The 21,215-nt window shown below is 46.1% G+C and overlaps 1 protein-coding gene across 22 annotated transcripts in view; it reads left to right on the plus strand.

Annotated features, from left to right (window-relative positions):
- The window catches only part of FBRSL1 (fibrosin like 1), a 515,953-nt gene that overhangs the window by 474,720 nt on the left and 20,018 nt on the right, over positions 1-21,215 (plus strand). For 16 of the 22 annotated variants that reach the window (XM_084538855.1, XM_084538846.1, XM_084538836.1 and 13 more), the window contains 3 exons: positions 12,668-13,064; positions 14,643-14,896; positions 19,094-19,329. In XM_084538855.1, the coding sequence (XP_084394981.1) occupies positions 12,668-13,064; positions 14,643-14,896; positions 19,094-19,329 (887 nt within the window). Of the gene's footprint in view, positions 1-12,667; positions 13,065-14,642; positions 14,897-18,841; positions 19,330-21,215 lie in introns of all 22 variants that reach the window. The other 6 variants (XM_084538854.1, XM_084538842.1, XM_084538849.1 and 3 more) reach the window with 3 other exon arrangements.

A 21,215-nucleotide genomic window follows, 5' to 3' on the forward strand; every position in this document is an offset into this window, starting at 1 on the left:
TCTCAGATATTTGGGCTAGAGGCTCTCATGCTGTCGGAGCTGAATCAGACTCTCTGCCAGTTTGCACGCAACATATGTGATACATTTTGCAAATGAATATATTACTGTGGGAGGAGGTGGTTCCCTGAAACAAACCGCTGGCAGTTTGGGGTGTTGTCCTCAAAACCAAAACCATATTGAGTCCTCAAAAACAAAACCAGTGGCACCAGAACTTGTATTCTGCATATGGAGAGATGAGGCATTGAATCTGTGATCCCTGCATTGATTAACCATTTGGGGCCCACCAGAACCAGTGAATTTGTTAAAAGAAGGCATCACGTCCCTGTGCAGATAGAGTGGATGAACTCCAGGTAGATTAATAGGAGCAAAGGTGCCTCAAACCATTGCTGAAAGACTGAGCTGAGGGCCTGCATCATCCCAGCCATTCTCTTTGTTGAGCCTGTTTGGTGCAGAAGCCATAAATTGTTTGTAACTGTGTTGGTATTTCATATTGGTTGCAAATAGTCATCGATGAGCCTTTCCCCATGTAGAGGGCAGCACTCCTCCAGCCTGAGGGATCTGCAGTTGATGGGGAGCAGGTGGCTTTGGGCAGAGATACGAATGCTCAATTCCAACTTCACAGCAAACTGCTTGCAGGGAAATACAGAAATAATGAGTGAAAGGTGGTGTCTGCTGCACTAATGGGAACTGGGAACTCTCAAGAATTAGCACGGACGCCACTTTCGTCTCCTAATGTGCAAGAATCCAGGATTACAGGAATTTGCCAAACCCAAGCTGCTGCTTAGCCTTGGGATTTTGTTTGTTTGTGCTTTTGCTGTTTGGAAAAAATGTGACATGGAGATGACTTGAAGGAAAAACTTACGGTGAATTCAATAGAATTGTTGGTACACATGGCAAACATGTGAAAACAAGAATATGAATTATGCAGCAATTACTGTCTTAGAAAACTATCTGCAGGCTAAGCCCAGATACTTGTCTCTTTCTTTCACCCAACATTGAAATAGAAATGCGCAGCAGCTTTGTATGAAATAATTCCTGCGATTGTGTTACAGATGTCTGAGTCTGTGCTTGCTCGCTCCCTGGGAGGGAGGTTGGTGCCGCGGCAGTGCTCGCCCAGCTCCAGAGCAAGGGCACGGGGAGAGCTGTGGCTCTGCCCAGGGAATTGGGCAGCACGGAGCTGGGTGCTGGGGCTTCCAGCACGCCCCTTCGCCAAGAAGGGTGAGATTTCTATCCGCAGTCATAAATCTTCATGAAAGAAGAGATTCAGAGTACCTTCTTGTGTAGGGCGTGACTCAAAGCTGAGCAGATCTTCCTTAGATGCCAGATCTTACATTATCCTCAGGCATTTCCGGCACCAAAGTATTTCCAAAGCTTCTATTGCCCATTGAAGAGCTCACACTTCATCAAAGGAGAAAGCTGGAAGGAGTTTCACAGCTGCATTTCGCACACTGAGATCATGGCGAAGGAGTTTGCCTTCTGCGGGGCGGGTAATACATGAGTACACTCTTTCCTCTCCTTAGTGCATACCAAGCCGCTCTTCCTGTTTGGAAGGAAGGGACAGTCATTCCTCACATCTTCCATCCTGAGCACGCTGAGAAGCTCTCCTTCACATGCATTCTCAAACTTTGTCCCCTGTTGAGCCAGGTGAGATAGAAAATAACTTTCTGGAGATTTAGATGCAACATCTTCCAACACAGGGAGCAGAAGCACAATTTATTAGTCGCTAATACATGCGATTTAACACCCCATGTGCAACACAGTCTGTTTTTCTTGGTATTTTTAGTGAGTGTCCTTTCAGAAAAAAAGGAACCTTTTCCAGTTTTAAAATGCAAAAGGCCATTTGTGGCTTCCTAATGCTGTTTACAGACCCTTTTTTGCCGGTGCTGTGCTTGTCAGTAGCTGTATTTATTCATTGCTCACTCTGTGAATTAAAATGTCGAGGCAGCTCCTGACATGCTTCTTCCAGAGCATCCTTTTGGAGTGAATATTTGGTTGCCATAGGGACCAAATCCAAAGGGCACACACCATTCAAGTAAATGCTCCCTGATTAACAACTTGCAGCTTGTCCCTTAAATATTTTAATTATCCATGCATCTTGAAACGTTGTTGAATGTGTTCAGTCTGTTCACTTCAATACCTTATTTTTTCTTAAACTGCCATTACAGCAGCTGTAGAGCTGGATTTTGACCTTGGAGATGGGAGCAAGGTGGGAGACCTTACTGCTTAGAGGAAAATCTGCCATTTCTTTTCATCCTGACCCTAGATCCTCAGTAAAATGAATGGAAAACTGGTGCTGCTGCCTACCTGCTGATGAAGTGGAGGCAGTTTGGCGACAGGTACCCAGATGGTGCTTTGGAGGAGCGAGGTGCTGCCACTGATGCCGAGCGCTGGCTGGGACCTGCCTGGGGGTGAGCAGGGAGGGCAGCAGGAGGCTGCAGGGTGTGCAGAGCTGCTGCTTGGAAAGGGTTGGCCCCCCCGACAAGGACTGAAACTCAGGCGTTGTTTTCCCAATTGATAAGCGTATTAGCACTAATGTGACAGCAGCTACTGAGCTGTGAGAGCTGGACTTAGCAAATAAATAAGGCAGGATTTTGCTAATTTGTGCATGGTCAGTCACTCTTCTCAGTTCCTGGTTAGGAGAGACAAAGTCACCTTGCAGCAGAACTTTCCATTTTTCCAGCTCCAGCCATTGCCCCGTGTCTGGAAGTTGGTCAGGTTACCACAACAGTTTCTGAACAGCTCTGTTTGCTGCCCTTCCGTGGCTTTCAGCTCTGTCTTCCCTGAGCCAGAAAAGCAGCTTTGGCACTTCAAATGCTGATTGCATGCGGTCACAATACATCGTTTTGTGCAGCCTCCTGACATCCAGCAAAGACCACTGTAGACTTAAATCCATTAGAAATGATTACTGCTGAGAGTGTTTTCCTGTAAAACCTAAGTGGCAGAGTTTAGCAGAGAGCCTCCTAAACAAAGTACAGCGTGCTGAAACCCTGGGTCTGGCAGGCACAAAGCACGGGGGATCAGCACGCGGACTCAGGAGGAGGGCTCTTTCCCTTTGAAATCTTGGTTTAAACAGGGCTCTGCTCTGCCCTGAGAAGCCAGTTTGAATCCATAAAATCTATCCAGGGACTGAATTCAGATGTGTATATGAGAGGGTCTGTTGTGCGCCTCTGTGTTTCAGTAAAAAATAATAGGGACGCTAACCCAGAGCACAGAGTTTGATGCATGTGAGTGATCTTCGTTGATCTAGAGCCCGGAGCTGAGCCCCGCTGAGATGTGTGCAGGGTGCTGCATTCTGCACTGCTGTATTTCATGTCGGCACTGCACACCGCGTTCCCAAAGAGATCACAGCACAATCTGATCTTTCTAACTCCAGTTACAATCGCCAGCCTTTAGGGAGGAAGAAAACTGTTCCCTGAGCTTTCTGCCTTTGCTGTGATAGAGAATAGCTAATCTCGCTCCCTCTTTTTTGTAAAAGCTACTTGTGTCTGGCGATTAAAAGCCGTGGTGGAAGCCGGGCTGTGAGATCCCAGCAGCACCTGTGTGGGTGTTTTCCTCCTCTCCCCTGGTTTGGTGTGAGCTCTCCGTGGGTATGCTCAGCCTTGTCCAAGGCTGTTTGGGCACATCCACCACGGGGCTGGAGAGGGGAAGAAGCAGAAATGTGATCCCTCGTGTAGATGGAGCCAGTGCCTGCAGCAAGAAGGGTACGCTATGAACTCATCTTGATTAGCTTCCTGGCGTGGGTCCATCACCACTTAATTGGCTGCCAATAGCCTCCCTAATGAAGGATGATGGATGGCGCTCAGGGGCCTGCTTGAAGGGGGGAGCAATCGGAAGCAAGGATGTGTGCAGAAATACAGCTCTCACCTGGAAAGGACGCGGATGCTTAGTGGCACGGTGGCAGTCGGAGAGCCTGAGCACTGATGGTTCCTCTTTCCATTGCATCGGGGCGAGCATCAGTTATCTTCCAAGGCAGAGATGGGAATTTCTGTGACCCTGTGTACGCTTGGCTGCTTAGGGTAATCATCTGCTGTTCCCAGCAGAGATGATCTGGTGTTGGAGAATGTTCTTTCTTGCCTTTTTCTGGTTTTGGTTAGTGAGTGTGCTTTCTCAGCCAGCCACTGATTTAACTTCTCCAGGCTGGAGGGTCTGAAAGGTCATTCTCACTCCTTTGGAACAGTCTCACTGTCGGATTTTACTTTAAATGATTCTTTGGGTGTTTGGAGTTCTCTGATGTCATTTTAAAAAAAATCAAAACCTCCATAAGACTGTGCAGATGAAACAAAATTGTTGTCTTAGCCCACACAGGGTATTATGCAGCCTGGCAGATCCCTTCCTTGTAGCAATAAGAAAAGGATTTGGCATTTAACCTCTTGAAATTAAACCAGAGTGTGAACTTCAATAGTTCAATCTTATCAGGGCTTTGCTAGAATAACAAATTGTGAAAAAATGTAATCATGTCTCCAATGTGACCTTGGCAGATCTGCCTCTGTGATGTGAAAGAGATTAGGTAACTCTAAGCAGATGTCTGTTTATTTTGAAAATAATAGTTATAAAATCTTTTTTTTCCTGGGTTGTTTGCACTGCCTGTGAAAGATACGGTGGAGAGAATTGTGGGCTGCGTGGAGCTCTCTGTAACAAGCCACTCTATTATGCTGAACAGTAATTGCTCTTGGAGGTTTGAGTTATTGATCTATTGGTGGGGGTTCAATTTCAGCGTAAAGACCTGTGTTCATGATTTAATTTGAGTGATTAATAACTCACTTGCAGGCTAGATGGGAATCAATATGGATTTGGAACAGCAAAAGTAGTACATTTTCTCCTATAATGTAGTAGTTGATAGTTGTTTGACTAATTAAAATCATAAGATTACTTGATATATAACAATTCTGTCTCTTTAAAAGCCTAGATCTGGAGCGGAGTATTTGTGCTTGCTTGCTTTCATGTGTTGGAGGGGTTTTTTTGTCTTCCTAATAGCTTATTTATCTTGCTGCTTGTCTATCACTCCGATGAGGTGTACAACATGCCGTCGCACAAAGCAAAAACAGAACAAAACAAGACAAAAACACCTTCAGTAAGTAACTACAAGAAGCTTTAGTAGCATTTTGTGGCCAGGGCAATTGAACAGCCCTTACGTCACTGGTTTTTAGGCAGCCGGCATCTGCTTAGGAGCAGCACTGAAGGGATTTAACCCTGCAGTGTTTGATCCACCATTATAGCCCTAGATTAAAAGCCTATATGAAACTTTCAATCTCATTACAACGCCAGCATCCACAGTAGGTGCTTTAGCTGCAAATCCAGTTTCAGCTTTGCATTGAAACGGTGCCAGAAGCAGCATTGCTAGGAAAATGCAGTGTGACTTACTTTGGGGGGATTTGAATGGTGATCCTCCTTCTTTGTGTGCTGGCCCCAATCCTTGTGTTTGGCACCCATTTTCATTCAGCTCTTGCAGCTTTGGAGTGTCGTCATGCATGCTTACAGCTAACATGCCTGGATAGAGCATGGAAAGCTCCCAAATCTCCAAGAATAAAACATCCCATTAAAGAACCATAAAGCAGCAAATCAGCATCAAGTCTGTAGGTCTTTATGCTGTTACTCTCCTGTTTCTTGGGGAGAGGGTGAAATCTTCCTGCGCTGCAAGCTTTCGCAACAAATGGTCTTATCTGCGGAGCTGGCTAAGGAAAACGTTTAGCATAGGGCTTTTTTTAAACATTTTTGCTTTGTGCAGTCCAGTAAGCTTTCTAGTGGAAGTGCAGATTCCTCTGTGGAGGTGCTGGAGTAAATTCAATCTGGCCACGTTGAGGTTTTTTAGTTGGGTGAGAAACTGAGCTGTGTGTGTAAGGACCCCTGGGGGGAGAGGTGGGCGCAGAGTGCAGGTGGTGGTCAGGGCATTGTGAAGCTCCTGGGCGCATCGCATCGCATCGCTGGGGGACGTGGGCAGTCCCTGGAGGGAAGCGGCGTGGGGACTGCCCACGGGAGGTGCCCGTGCAGCTGGAAGAGGAGAAGGGGCTGTCTGTGCTCAGGTGTGCTCCTAGCACGAAAGTCTTGGAGCACGTCAACCCTTCACTCTCTTGAGGCATTGCCTTTGTGTTAAAAATGTGGGATGCTTTCCTTGTCATCACATTATGAAAACGACTTGGAGATACTTCACTTCTAAACTTGGGTGCTCCAGAAAGGAGAGGGGGGAAATAAAAATAAAAGACACACTTGGAAGTTAATTCTGAGGACCAAGCTGACAGCTTTTTGCCACTGTTGCTTTCTTCTAGTTTGAAAAGCTGAAGGCTTGTTACAGCCCCAGCATACAGCAATCTAGCAGGTTAAATGACTTGGGCAACACAGTTTATTAAAACTGGCAAGTGCTCGCTCCAGTTCTCTTCCTGATAGTCAAGGCTGTCTGCGAGAGTAATTGATAGTGGCAGCTGTTCGGAGGGTGTTTCAGATTGCTGCGAGACGATTTGACTTGACAGACAGCTCGGTACAAATGAACGGAGCGGCAGGGGCTGGATGGGGCTGGGTTGTGGAGGAGCTTCCCCCTGCCAGCCGGCCGGGCACCCAGCCCACAGGGACGGAGAGGGGTGCACAAGGACAGACCTCCCCGCGCTGCTCCGAGTTCAGGGCCAGGCAGGAGAGCTGTGCTTACACCCGGCTGGCTCTCTTCTCTGAAGAGGCACTGACATTATTTGGGAGCATCCACCAGAGGCACATTATGTTCTGAGAAGCCCCTGTCACAGAAGAACGTTTTTGACACAGCCTCACGTATGCGGTAGGCTGCTGTCACAGTGGAAATCCGGCCTTTGCTGCCTAATAATGCTAAAAATGGTTCAGCTACACACCACAGAGCCTTGCAGACAGAGTTTTTGTGTGTGAGTCCCAAGTCTTTTTCTTATCTTGGGCTGATTTGCATTAAAATAGGTGGAGGAGCTTGGTGCCCTATGTCGGATAGCTGCTGTGTGGTAGCTGTTTGCCTCCTCACCCTTGCAAACCCAGCTAATTGTCTAATGCCTTAAATAGTGCTACCTTACTAAAACATAATGAAAAAACAATCCATATAAAAGCAAAATCCAGCTGAGGATAAAGAATTAGCACTTAAATATTGATTTTTCAATTGTAAGCACACTGCCAGCATCAGTGCTATCATTGCCGATGCAAAATGCTTTATTCTCACTTGTGCTTATATATGTTGGGCACCCACAGTATGTTATGCAGCAGTCTAAAAGCTCAATTAAAAAAAAGGTTTTGCTGAAGTTCATGAAATAAGTTATTTTAGTAGTTTCTTTGTTTTGCCCTACTGCTGTAAAATCGTGCTGTTCTGTACTGGCTCCTAATGCTGATGGTTCAAAACTCATCTCTGGGACTCATCAGCCAGCTCTGAAATACTCAGCTTCTTGCCACATATGTCCCTGTAATTCCTGCGGTGATGCTTTTGCAGCATTTCTTGCTGGAATTATAATATGAAACGGGGTTCATAACAGCCAGCCTGGCTTATGTCTGTTTTCAAAGATGTGTACGGGGTGGAATAGATAGGCTGCAGATGGTGGTGGTTGTGTTTCTTGGGAAATTGCCATTGGTAAAGATGTCATTGATGGATGTGAGAGAGGAATTTCTTTCTCACATCACCCCATCACCCTTGCTGTTTGAATACGAGGGAGACTGCAGAAAGACGTCTGAATGACTCCACTTTCTTTTTTTTTCAAGAGACAAAGGAAAGGCGTGCAAGCAAGATTAGATTATTTCCAATCACATTGTACGTGTGTTGACAGTCCCCTTTCAGCAACAACCAGCAGCTTGCAAAGAGCAAGAGGCAGCGCTGGAAATGCTATTGCCCTAAGTACTGTTTGTATAACACAGTAACTGCTTATTGGAGTCCTCAAAGCAGCCTTTACATGTTTAATCCCTTGCACTTGAGCTACTCTTAATCAGCTTGAAAGCAAATTCCTGTAACAGAAAGGTTTAATTTGTGTCTGGGACTTTCTGTATTGTACTTAGCCTGCAATGCTGTGTACTTACACGCTGGCAAGCATGTCACGCTGTACAGCTGTGCGGATGGGCAGCACTTGTTTATTCCAGTCACAGATTTTAAATCCAGTGAAATTTCATGTTGGGTCCATGCTGATGGTGTTTGAGGTTTGCATGATTCTTTCTGAAAGGTACTTTTTCCAGCAAATTCAGCTGTAGCTGACTTTAGGCTTCTACTTCAACTCTTGTTAGTGGCAGTAGCTAAAGCTCTCTGTGCTTTTAGAAGTAATTAAAAGTTTTCATCTTAACCAATTAAGCTGGAATGGGACGTAGCCCAAGTCACAGGAAGGCTAGGATTTTGCAACACTACAAATGACGGATTGGTTGATTAAAGAGACTGGAATGGCTAAGCTCAGGCTGGTTTTATTTATTATTTTTTTTTTTGTTAGAGCGGTTCCAGTGCTTTCTTCCGTCTCTCGCACCAAGTCATCATTCATCCCACTGAAATCGAGGCATGTCCCACTGTCTGTTCATTTAAGAAGGCCTCTCAGTGGAAGAAGTCCAAAGTGTTTGGTTAGAAAATAAACAAAGTTGGCATGCTGAAAAGGGGTAGCGCTCCGCATGGTGGAGAATGGCAGATGTGATCCAGCCTTCCCAGAGCAGGGCTGAAACATGAATCATTGCTAATGTCAGATTTCCTGTGAAGGGACGAGCTGAACTGACACGCGTTCAGGTTTAATTAAGGTTGAATTATTGGAGCTGACTGTCAAGTCTTAGGCAAATTGGCTCAGCCTGTTATCATTAAGCATGAAAATGACTCTAGGACTTGGTTAAAACAAACACATTTTTGTCTCTAGAACTTTGTGGTGTGGTCTGGTGGGTCCGTGCTTTTGTCAGGGCAGCTCAGGGTGCTCAGCTCTGTGCTACCTCTGTTCAGAGCAGACGAGGAACCAAAGCACAGAACTTTGTGAAAGAACCTCTGTAAAACCTGACCCAGCTGTGACCGAGAGAATATCCAGTCTCTTTCCTGGGGATGTTTCCATGTGTGACTGGCAGTCAGCCTGGTCGATGGGAGGGAATTTATTCGGGTATATGAGTGTGTAGTTCCCTTAGGAGGGGCATGCAGGAGAAACTGCGAAGCTTGGGATCCTGATCAGAATGGGCAACGCCTCTAGTTAAAATCATGAAAATTAACTTTATAGAGGGAGTTCAGAGGAGAGAACTCAGAAACTTTTATATGAATGGAGAGTAAAGTGTTGGACAGGAGCTTTCTGTGATAGGTATCATGAGAAGGATCTTGTTAAGTACCTAAGAAACCAGGTAATTGCACCCTTCAAATTCATCATTTCTTTCATTTCACAGTTAAAATGACCTTGAAATTGTCAGGTTTCTGGAGACCTCTGAAATACAGGTAGCTAGTGAGTGGGCTTTGGATACAGGCATTGAACAAGCAGGAGTGTTGGTAGAAGAGTATAAAAGGGAGGAAAGAAACCAGGACATCTGCTCCCAGTGGGCATATATACACTCAGAAATAAAACATGTAGAGTATGTCCTTCATGGCATGGCACTCCACAGAGTTAGGAGAAGTGAAGGGCCTTAAGGTTCTGCTGACAGGCACCTTTTGTTTTTGCTAGACTAAAGAGGCACATGCACGAGATGTATTTCCATTTGGGCATCTGCTTTCCAGTTTGTCTAGGTCTGTTCCACCAGAGACTTAGGTGAAATGCCCAGAAGTGAGAACTTCCCCTTCGCCCATGGCAGTTCATGCTCAAGCCAGCCACATGAAGCAGCTTCTCTCTCTTGTGCTGCATCACAGCCATCAGAAGTGGAAACAGCAAAGTCACTGAAACACCTGGCTTTGCCCGCCTTCCTTCCCTTGTGGCTGAGAAGGCTTGGGGATTTCGCTCGCATTCTTATCCGCATTTGCCCATGATTTCACACTACGGCTTTCCTTCCTCAGTGCTCCTGCTTCTGCTCAACATGGCTATGAAAGGAGAGAAGACACTCTCACTCATGCCTGTAGCATTTCCACGGGGAAAAAAAATGGGTATTTTCATTAGATGTTGAATTGTCCTCAAGAGTGAAACACAAAAGTGTTAGAGTACTGCAACCTGAGACATGCAAGTTGGCAGCAGAAATCAGTCATGTACCCCTAATGCTAACTAATGCAACCAGGCTGGCTGGTCAATTCAGCCAGCAAGGGAGCATGAGATTTTGCTTTGAGAAAATTGCAAATGAGAACTAATGCCGAAACCACAGGGAATCAATAGTTGTACATAAAGCTGGTCAAACAGCTGTTTTTAATGTGGGACTTTATTGATTCGTTTTGGATCTAATTGACTTTTTACTCAACTAACTTTTGTGGTGCCAGTGTGTTTTGAATATACACCATTAGTCTACATTGCCTATAATTACACGATATGAAGTTTAACTCTGTAGGAGGAGGCCTGTTGGATGGAAGGAGCTAATAGGCTCTCAGGAAACCTATGGTCAGGAATGAAACCCAATTGCTTTTAATGGGTAGCTCCTGAAAAACAGTGGGATCTGCAGCTGTGCTTACACTGCCTCTAAAATGCAGCGTGTGGACCCCTGGCTTGACAAGTCAATGACAATTTTTCAATTGTAAGTAACAAAATCTAAGGACAATTTATGAACACGGTTGGCATTGTAAAAAATACTAGTGCACAAAAGCAATGAGAATTTAATTTTAGAAATCAATTATCTGTCACCCTAAATAGCATCAGAACCAAGTCTGTTTAGTTATATCTTCACAACCAGGGTACCTGTGATGCATGAACTGGCATTTGAAAAAGAAATCCATTGAAATGAGAGTTGGCCTTATATTTGATGTAGTGTATAATTAGGACCTCAAGACATTGTGTCAAACCTGTAAGGTTGTATAAGGTGCCGGGAAGTACAGGGCTGGTTGTACTTGCTTCCAGCCAAAGCACCGGTGTGTGGAAATGTCTGCTCCTGTTACTCGCGGTCTGAGGCCACGAGCCTTCAGACTTATTCAACTGATGAATATAGTTATCTCTATTCATATAGTTATCTTACTCAACTGATAAATGCAGTTATCTATACGCTTCTGTCATTCTCTCTTCGCAGTCTGAAAATACACATGGATGTGGTTATGGATGGGTTGGTTTACGAAGGGAGCGGCGCAGTGGTGGGAGCAGAGGCAGAGCCAGAAGCAGTGTAGGAAGCTGACTTGCGTCTCACGGCAGGAGAAGCCATCACCACGTGGGCATTTTCTTTATAGAAAGCCAGCTGGTGTTTCACAGGGTCTGGTTCATCGCTGGCCTCTTCTTGTCTAATGGTGGCCCTGAAGTGGCTGAAGCTAAGGCAGCAACAGCTCTGGCTCCGCACAGGCTGTGTTAGCAAACGCCTGGTCAGACCCTCTGCACCACCAGAATTAGCTCCCTGTGTGTGTTGTGTCTTATTTCCACACCTCCTACACCAGGAACTGGCTCCGTCCTTTGATGAGACGGGAACATTTCAAAGGTGGAATTTGTTCGTGAGGGTGTTGGGAGTGTGTTAATGAGTGTAGGTAGCATCTCCTGCATGTCTGCAAGCCAGCTGGATTCAGACAGCCCCCCCAACACGTTCTGGTGGATAATAAAACCACGCGCCCTGACTGGCAGAGCTGTGCGTACATGCAAACACGTGGACAAGCACTGGTTTTGTAAGCTTTTCCTGTGCTTATGGGTGTGTGTGCGCTCAAGTGTACATAGATTGTGTTGAAAATCAGGTGGGAGCTGAATCTTGTTCTTGTTGGTCCTTTTGGGTCTCTTTGGCCTTTTGGATACAGCTCGATCTGAAATATCTATCTTTTCCTCCCTTCTCCCTTTCCTTTCCAGCTTTTAACCCTTTCTTACTGCCATTTTAGCTTAATTCAGAAAAAAAGAAAATATTTGGTGTCACGAAAGGAGTAATCCCATATGGAATTCCCACCATAGGTGCATTTGGCAAGGTCACAGCATTCCGTATAGCTTTGACATACCTTGCACACAGGTATGTGCAGTACTGAAGGAGACATGGATTACATGTAGGTCCTCACTGCACCTCTGACTGTATTTTTCAAGCCTTCCCTGTTCCATTCATCCACCCAAACGTGTGACCTAGGAATGGCAATGTCACGGCTTCGCAGCAGAGCTGCCCCATCCCTTGCTACACGAAGATCCCAGGTAGCCTTCTCCTAGAGGCCTGGTAGGCTTGTCATTAATGATTAGTGCTTGGGTCACGGTGCCTCATAGCTGGAGCTGAGCCTAAACACACTGTAGATTACCTGGAAAGACCATTGAAAAAATGAAATGCCTTCATGATCGGGCTTGTGTTCACGAGTTTATTAATGGCCTTAAATCTGACATTGAGCAGGAAATACTGCAGCAGTAACATGAGACATGTTCACACTCCTACTGTACATAACCTTGGGACTCTGCAGAAGTCACAAAGCTGTATGTTCTTTGTAGTGTGCATGCATGTAGTGGCAGCTAGGTCTTTTACACACATGCTAAGGAGTACTGAGCAGCCAGCCAAGGACAGTGGAAGGGCAGACACAGACACACATCCATCCTGTAAGAGCAGTGCTCCCACGATGCTCCCACGAGCTGAGACTTGACTTGGTTTGTACCAGGCATACATTCTACACTGCAGAGAAACAAACACAGACCTTTCAGCATATGCCTTGTGTTTTTTCTTGTTGCTCCTTAAGGTCCCACCTTGAATGACAAGCCAGAAGCGAAAGCAGCCAATGTCCCAAAGGTGTCTGGGCTAGAGCGGAGCCGGGAACTGAGCACCGACGTGCCCTTCGCCCTGCCCATCCCCAGCCCCCAGCCAGTCGCTGCCGTTGTGACTTCTACTTCCTCAGCGCCCACGTCGAGCGCCAGAGCAAGCCCGCTGTTGAAGAAGGAGCCTGTGATTTCAGCACCAGCACCACCAAGGCTCACGCCTCAGCCGCAGCCTCGGCCACAGTCACAACCTCAACCTCGGCCGCAGTCGCAGCCTCAGCTAATACCTGAGCTTCGGACCCAGCCTCCGAGTCACATCCCTCCACCTCTCAATTACCAAGTGCATCACCAGGTGGCCCACAACGGACTCAATAACATCAGGTAGGGGAAAGGGACACTCGTGTCATCTTTGTGCTACTGCGGGATAGCGCGTGTTTCAAAAGGGGTAGAGATGGACAGGATGGGAGCCAAGGGCATTCTTGTCTGGGTAAGAGGCAGATTGTCCAGCAGCAGTGGACAGCTGCATTTGAAACGTGATGGTAAATGCTCCCTTGCTGGGAGAAAGGCATTTGGAACTGTGGGGCAAAGTCCTTTTAGGTCCAGTTTCTACTGGAGTTGAGCGCTGTCTTGTCTGAGGCAGCCAGTTCTTGCCCTAGAAATTTAAGGTAGTTTGAGTTTGAACTCCCTCGTTTTGTACTCAGGAAAGACTTATGTTGAAGTGGGCTGTTTGTTCATGTCTATTCATTATTTTGTTGGTTCACCAGCATCCAAAGCAGGGTAACTATATCAGAAAATGCCATGCCCCTTAGAACAGTATTCCCATGCAGGCTGAGAAATCTGCTTCAGTTTGACATGTTCAGACCTAGCAGGAGGCTTAGCTTTGCTGTTTAAATTGCCTCCATCCAGTAAGTAGAATGGATGAAAATGGTATGGAAAAAGAGTTTCTAGAGAGAAGAGTTTATCCAGTCAAGTGGAACCTGTGCAGTCTTTTTGGTTACACAGAAAACATGCCTCCCAGGGTAGTTAAACAAGGTTAGAAAACTGATTTAAAACATCATATTTGGCTGTGCAAGGGTCAAAGTATGACAGAGGTCTGCCATTACATTTATATTTCATAGTATCTTGCATACTTAAGACCTGTCTTGGTTGTACCCTGTAAATGCTGCCATAGTATAAATGATAACTAATATTCCAAACTATTTAGGAGATCTCAGAGGTATCTACTGCAACAAACACTGCTGTTATGGGAATTAAAATAAATAATAATGGCAGTGATAATGCCTTTCACCCCACAAAACTTCGATCACTTGCAACAGAGTAATAATAATAAAAAAGATTTAAAATACAGAACTGTTATGAGAGTAATATATTAACATGGAGTGTGTTTACATGCTTGTGCGGATAGAACAGCACAGTAGGCACAGCAGATAAAACTTGGTCCCCAAGTCACTCACGCTGTGTAGCTCCATCCACCCAGAGTAACAGAACTCAGAGTAACGGCATCAGATGATCACAAGGACGCGCATGGCCCCTGCAAGGTCATCAGAGGCTAAATAAAGGTACAAAATCCAACTGCCTCTGGCCCTCATCATTATCTCATAGGTGGCTCTGAGGATTGTAACCTGCCCGAGCACCAGAGGAAATGTCACTGCAGAGAGCCAAAGCCCAGTCCCAGTGGAGAAGGGCTGTTAGCGTTAGGTTGGAGGTTGGACTCGATGACCTTGAGGTCTCTTCCAACCTAGAAAATTCTGTGATTCTGTGATTCTGTGAAGTTCATTAAGATTTGTTACTCTCTCCACTGCCATTCAAAAACAAAAACAAAACAACAGAAAATGGGGGGAGATCAGTGTTATATAGTTGTGTTGTTTCTGATAGTGTATTTCTTGCACTGTTCCAGTCTCGTGTTGTAACACACTTTCTGTCTCTCTCCCCCCTCTCCCCTATCTTTTTTCTCTGCAGCCGGAGCAGCAGTGCTAGCAGTGCAACAAGCATCAGCCTCCCGAAACACCTCCCCCTCTCTCCCCAGATTCCTCCGCACCATTCCTCCGGCCCGGCCCTGCCCCTCTCCATCTCTAATCTTGCTACCTCGCACTTCTCTCTCAGATCGCAGACCCAACACCAGCACCATCCGGCCATGTTCGCCACCCCACCCACGCTGCCACCTCCACCAGCGTTACCCACCAACAGCCTCGTGATACCAGGTCACCCTGCGGGTAGGTTCCCCTCTTCTTCCAGGGCTGATCTGCCGTGCATGCACTGGAGGGTGTTGAGAGATGGGCTGGCTGGTGGGCAGGTAAAATAAAGCAATACAGACACCTCCACGGGCAGTGTGTGCTGGAACTGTGAGAGTGCTCGTGAAACAGGTAGGAGACCTGGACAGGCTTTACCAGTTGAGAGACTGTAGAAACAGAACTGTAGCTTCCTATGAGAAGTCTTCAAAATTACTTTTTCCACAAAAACCTCTTTCAGGGCATGAGCTATTGATTGTGGCATTCCAGTCATCAGATATTTTTTAGATTAGCAAAAGAGTGACGTTTAATTTGCCATTCTTCCCTTTTTTCCCCCACTGTAATGAAAACCACTGCTACTAGAACCGACTTGGAAAAAAAAATGTTTCTAATCAACCCAGAAAGTTGTTTTAATTGAACAAGTGGGAAGCCCCCACACTTATGCCTTGCTCCAATCCTTCGAAAAGCAGCACATCCTGCTGGCAGAGCAGGATCCTGTGGCAGCACAAACTCTGTGTGTCTGTGGGTGCATGGCCTTTCTGTATGAGGCAGAGAGAGCTCAACAACTGACAGCCTCTGCTGTTCAACACTCACTGTCTTTGCATCCTTTTTAAAAAGTTTCCTTTGTTCACCCTGGCCCCAGTTCCATTGTCACTTCTGCCCTAAATGCCCTCTTTATAGCTTACCCATTAGCCTACAGCTGTCCCTGGAAGAGACCCTGGCAGCTGGAGACTTCCCTGCAACTTTCACTTGCTGGGGCCTCCTTTTGATCTAGCATTTGATTCTGCAGCTAACTCAGCAGGGATTAAACAGGACAAGCATTTTGGAAAAAAAAATGCACCCTTCATTTCCTATGAAGCAAGTTAAAGGAATAAGGAGAGGGCAGATTTGCTGCTGAGCTTTCTGATAGCTTTGCATCCCCTTGTTTTTTTCTTTCAGGAACTAAACAATGTGCCATTATTCTGAACTACTTCTTTAAATGAGAGAGAAATGTGAATTGGTCCAAACTGAGCTCTCGGAATGATGATAGACAGAAGTGCTGTGGGTTCCTAGCCAGAAGCAGGACCACATAGGCCAAAGCTTTCACAGGCCCTGGCACTATCTAGAATTTCAGCCACATTGCTGGGAAGATGTTGGCAGCACTGTGGGAGATCTATTCATTGCTTCCCCTGTTTAAGGCAAAGAACTACTGTGATGGAGACTTTGAAAGAATTGCAAAAGGAAATAGCAATGTGCTCGCTAAAAGCATGATATTGCAGTCACTGAAAGCAAGTATGTTTTCCCCATTAACTTCAGGAGGTGCAAGACCAAGTGACCTATTCACATTCAGCAGCTTGCCAGGAAATGCTAACAGTCATGCTTCTACTAAAAGGATTTCTCCTGCAATTGAAGCAGGAGAGGCCTAAGTTAGTGGAGGGAAAGGTCTGGGTGTCTAACCCTACCGACAGTGAAATGACTCTTGTCTGCATTATATGAAAAGCCTGCAAACTGGCACATCATAAAATCGATACAGAGCGCTGCATAGCCAGCAGCTTCTGTTGTCATTCACATAAAAGTTTCTTAAAAGCAAACAATATTGCTGAGCAGCCTTGGAGAGCTAGGATCCAGCTGCCACTAGCAGCATGGTCCTTGTTGTGCTCTTTGATTGCATGTGTGCTCTCAGTAAAAGCACCAGCTTAGAAAAGCCTAAAAGAGGGTATGGCCCTTTGAAGTCTCCTTTTGTTATCGTTTTATTCCTTCTACTTTGGAGGAAAAAATGTCCTTCCTTTAAAGTTGCTTTGGCACACTTGTCACTGTTACCAAGAAGAAAAGCAGAGCACCAAGTTCTTCCATTCACTGATGGTACAAATTCAGATCTCTGAATAACAAGAATGCACTTCTGGTGCCATTTCTTCCTTTGAAAACCTAAAGTTTATGCAAGTAACTTAGAAGCAACCCTCATGTGGGCTGCTGCCCTCTGTTCAAGGACACCAAGAACAGCTCCGGTGTATGACACAGAGGAAGCGCTGGTCTTTGTGTGTTCTCTTCTGAATGCGAGGGTACCTAGCAACATTAGTGGAATTGACTTCCTTCTTCCATGCCCACCTCATGTCTGTACACTTAACTGTAGTGTTTGGGCATTCAGAGGTCTGCTCCTAGTTACGTTGTACGTGGCCAGACCCATAAGACAAGGCATTGCTGGTAGGCACAAGAACTTAGTTCTAATTTAACATTGCCCAGAGTGTCTCATGGAGCTGGGTTATTACCCTACAGACCTTACTGTGGAGCAGCTACTCCTCCAAGTGCTACACTGCTTCTCCAAACATCTTCAGGCCTTTTCTTGTCCTGACAGAGGCCAGAGTAGTGGTGCATTGCTATGGGCTGGAGCCAGCTGCAAATCTATCAGTCTGGCTTCAAGTCTCTTAAAGAAATTGGATATCAGAACACTTAAAACTGCCAGCTTGCTTTTATCTCTCCCTCCAGAAAAACATAAAGTGGATTATCTTGATGCTAACAGAAGGATTTGGTTTCTTTAAGTCATGCCAGATTTAAATGCATAAACACACACACGAAATCATATTCATATTCTCTAAAGATGTTAGGTTTTGGTCCTAAGTGTTTTCAGCCTTTTTTTTTTTTTGAGGGGAACCCATTATAGATTCTTTTGGTCTAGTGCCTTAGTCTTTAGTATCACAAGTATATGTACTTTTTGCTCTCCATTTCTCTCCATATGTAAATATTATTATTATACAGATTGTAAAAGTACACAGTACCTGCTCTTAGCAGCACATTATTACTCAAAAAGCAAATGAATTAGGCATCCAAAATTTGCCTTCAGAAGTGACTTTCAATGAGATGAACACTTCTAAGTGATAGCAGAGACCTTGAAATTCTAGATCAGAGTGCCTGTCTTTGAAGATCTTAACAATGTATTTGCAGAAAGTCATTTAGATATTTCTAGTGTTACTCTAAAAACTTTAAGTGAAAGAAATGCCTGTGGAATATGGAATAACACTTTAAAGTGCATGTGTTCATTTGACCCTTTATATTCAGTGCTGCAGCTTGAAAGGTAGGTTCGTGTAAGCTCAGTAGCGAGTAGGGCAGTCAGGAATGGGCGTGTCCCATCTGCAGCTGGTGTCAGTGTCACGGGTTGCTCTCAGCTTACAAAACATCCAGCATGCTGGATGCTGACCATGATTTGAAGCTCTTAGGCAAAATCACAGATGGATTTAATTGATACCACCAGGCATTTCTGGGCAAGTGGACGTTTGTTCTTATTCTCCTCAGTCACATCATTTCTAAAGTGCTGGTGTCTGCCATTACCCCAAGCTACGTTCAGATTGGGTGTAATTCGGTTCTTCTAGAGGAAGCTGCTGAGGAGATGCCACTTGTCGTGTGGTAGAACATCTTGTTCCTGCAGTCTTTGCAACTTTCTTGCAGGTCTTGAGCCAGTTCAGTGTTTCTCCTCTTCCTGCTGACTCCTCCTCCGTATTTTCTCAGAGGAGAAAAGCCCGGGGGCAAGGACCAAGCAGTGACAATTACAGCCTGCTAGAAATTGAGGAAATTGACTGCTTACTATCTAAGACCTCAAAAATAAACAACTAAATAATTTCGCAAAGAAGGCCTCGGTTTGTAGGATGGACGTTCTGGTGGCTGTTTGCATGTCCTTGGGGCTGAGAAGGGGGAGGGCGGCACGGGGAGGTGTTGGGAAGCAGCCCTCAGGGCAGGGAGCTTCCAGCCACCCAAGCCCATCGCTGCCTCGTAGCCCTTGTCGGACGGTGTGCGTGGGTTAGCGTCCCACGCACGCAGGCTTCCGAAGGTTCAAAGCTTCGGAGGACACAGGTCGGCAGGGGTCGGTCCCGGTGGCGGGTGGCGGGGCGGGCGGGCGCGGGGCCGCCCCGGATGCTGTTTTCTGCTGTGATGACTCATGGTGTTCTCTCTTGCCTTTAGATACCAGCCTGTTGATATCATTCAACCAACCAATCATGTATTGCCAGCCTCATTCGGGGATTCTGATTGGTACTTTGTCACAGGCATCTCTCTTACCTCCACCAATGAGTCCTCACGTAGAAAACCACCACAGCATGACCTGCAGAAACAGGGAATGCCAGGTGAATATTGACTCTTTCTCCTCCGTCTTTGTGGTACTCACAGGCCCACGGGCCTCTGTGTCTTTTTTTTTTCTCTCTCTCTCTCCTCTAGATCACGAACTGCTCAGGCAAGAGCTGAACAACCGGTTTTTGGTTCAGAGTTCGGACCGGGCCGCTGCCTCACTTGGCCCGGTGCCGCTGCTGAGAGCGGAGTTTCACCAGCACCAACACACGCATCAGCACCAACACACCCACCAGCACACATTCACTCCTTTTCCATCCAGCTTGCCCCAGACGCCGCTCATGCCGCCCTCTGCACCTCCCATGGTGCGTACCCCAGCCCAAAATGTGAGGATAAGTAGAGCATCTCTGGTCAAACAGCCTAACCCACTCTTGTCAAAAAACAACGAAGCAGCAGCCCTCTTCCTTTCCGCCAGGCGTGTCCCTGCCCCTCCGAGGACGCCCTGGAGAGGCAGGCCCAGCACTCCCCCTTTCCATGCACACCAGGCCTTCAGGTGCCCCCGGGGTGCAGATACTGCGCCCGAGAGACCAACCCGCAGCCCCTGTAGCTCCCCTTTCCGTGTGTCCCTCTGGGTACCTCAGTTCCCCGTCCGCAGGGCCGCAAGCCTTGGCACACCAAAACACACGACCAAGGACACCACAAATCGGTGGCTTCCGGTACAAAACACGTCCCCACAGCTGCAGCGCCGTCCGTTCTGGGGCAGCGTGCTGGCATACCCGGAGCTCTCGCCGTAACTCAGCAGCTCTTCTGTTTGATACGAGTGTTGTCCCTCTGCCTCCTAATTCCCTAACCTATATCAATTTTGGCATTTATTATTTGGCTGCCTCAACAAGCACTAATTTGTGCATGGCTGGTTCTTGTGGAAGAGATCCTCCTGGCCATGTAATAAGCTTTAGTCTTCTATTGAGGCTGCTTGTAACACAATGGGGCTTTGCTGCAGCTGTTAAAAAATTGTTAGAGATCTGCTACAAATGGATTTTGTCAGTACTTTAAAATGCACTCTCCCATTTCTGGCAATTACTTTGTTAGGCTGAAAGAACAAGATTCAGCTTTTTTTCCCTCTCAGTTTCACACTGTGTCTAAAATGTAGAAGCAGCCATCTTCTCCTAAGGCTAGCAAAAGCAAGGAATAACAGCAAAAGCAGCCTTTGGAAGGACTACCAAGGACTCAAGGAACATAATGTTTCTCACTTTTCTTTCCCACTGTTGATTGCCTGATGACATTCTTGGGTTGTAATCTGCTTAGCAGTGAGACAATTAAAGTAATATCCTCCACTCAAAATGCAGCCCCAGGTGTTTGCTCAGTGTACTCATGTGTAAACACCTTTTCCTCTTTTCTTGATCTGCGTAAAACAATCCTGAAACTTTTCTCAGAAATCTCCTGTGTTATTTAAGAATCCTGATATCTGATCCTGCCAACAGCTCCCTTCCCTCCCACCCGTGCCCCGTTGATGTCAGCCTTCATAGCAAAAACAGCTTGTAAGGCTCTTTTGTTATATTTCACTCACATCTTCTTATATTCCACTAGATCAGGTCTGCTAATCCCAACACCAGAGAAGAGTGTTGAAATTTACAGCTGCATGTGTTTGGTAATTTATGGTATTTACACTGAAGGGGCCATGGCTCCAGTAATAACTGTAATTAATAAAATTACAAATCTACTCTCCTGCACGTAGAGGAGTGCGAAACAGCAGCTGACTTGCTAAATAAGCAGCTTTTCATGGGGTCCTACAGCTCCCTTTCCCTGCCTCCTTCCCCACTCCCTCCTCCCAGCAGAATGTACATATTGTTCTAAAATGCAACATAGATATGATTTGCTTTTGCTTCCAAGGTGGTACAGGACAAATGGTCATGAAAATAAATATGGGGCACAGACTGCACACATGGAGGTGTTAAAACCCCATGCTGGAAAGGCAAAGGTTAACAATCAGTTTTTCTCCAGGGAGCCCTCTCTTTTGCAGAAGAGGGAGAATATAGAGATATTTGTGCATCAAAAGCAAATAAGCCCTTTCCCAAACAATTTTGGCACTTACAGGATCCCAGAAAACAGGGAGCAGGCATTGGTAAAAATTGCGGTCTAATGAAAATGATCCGTGCTCCAGGGGCAGATCCCAGAGCTAGACCTGGAGCTGAACTTGCCTTTCACTGTGCTGCTGATACCAGGACTGTTCTCTTCATAGTGCAGGAACCACACCACATAGTGCCTGCTAACA

Source organism: Aythya ferina (genome assembly GCF_964211825.1).
Source record: "Aythya ferina genome assembly, chromosome: 17".
Lineage (NCBI taxonomy): Eukaryota > Metazoa > Chordata > Aves > Anseriformes > Anatidae > Aythya > Aythya ferina.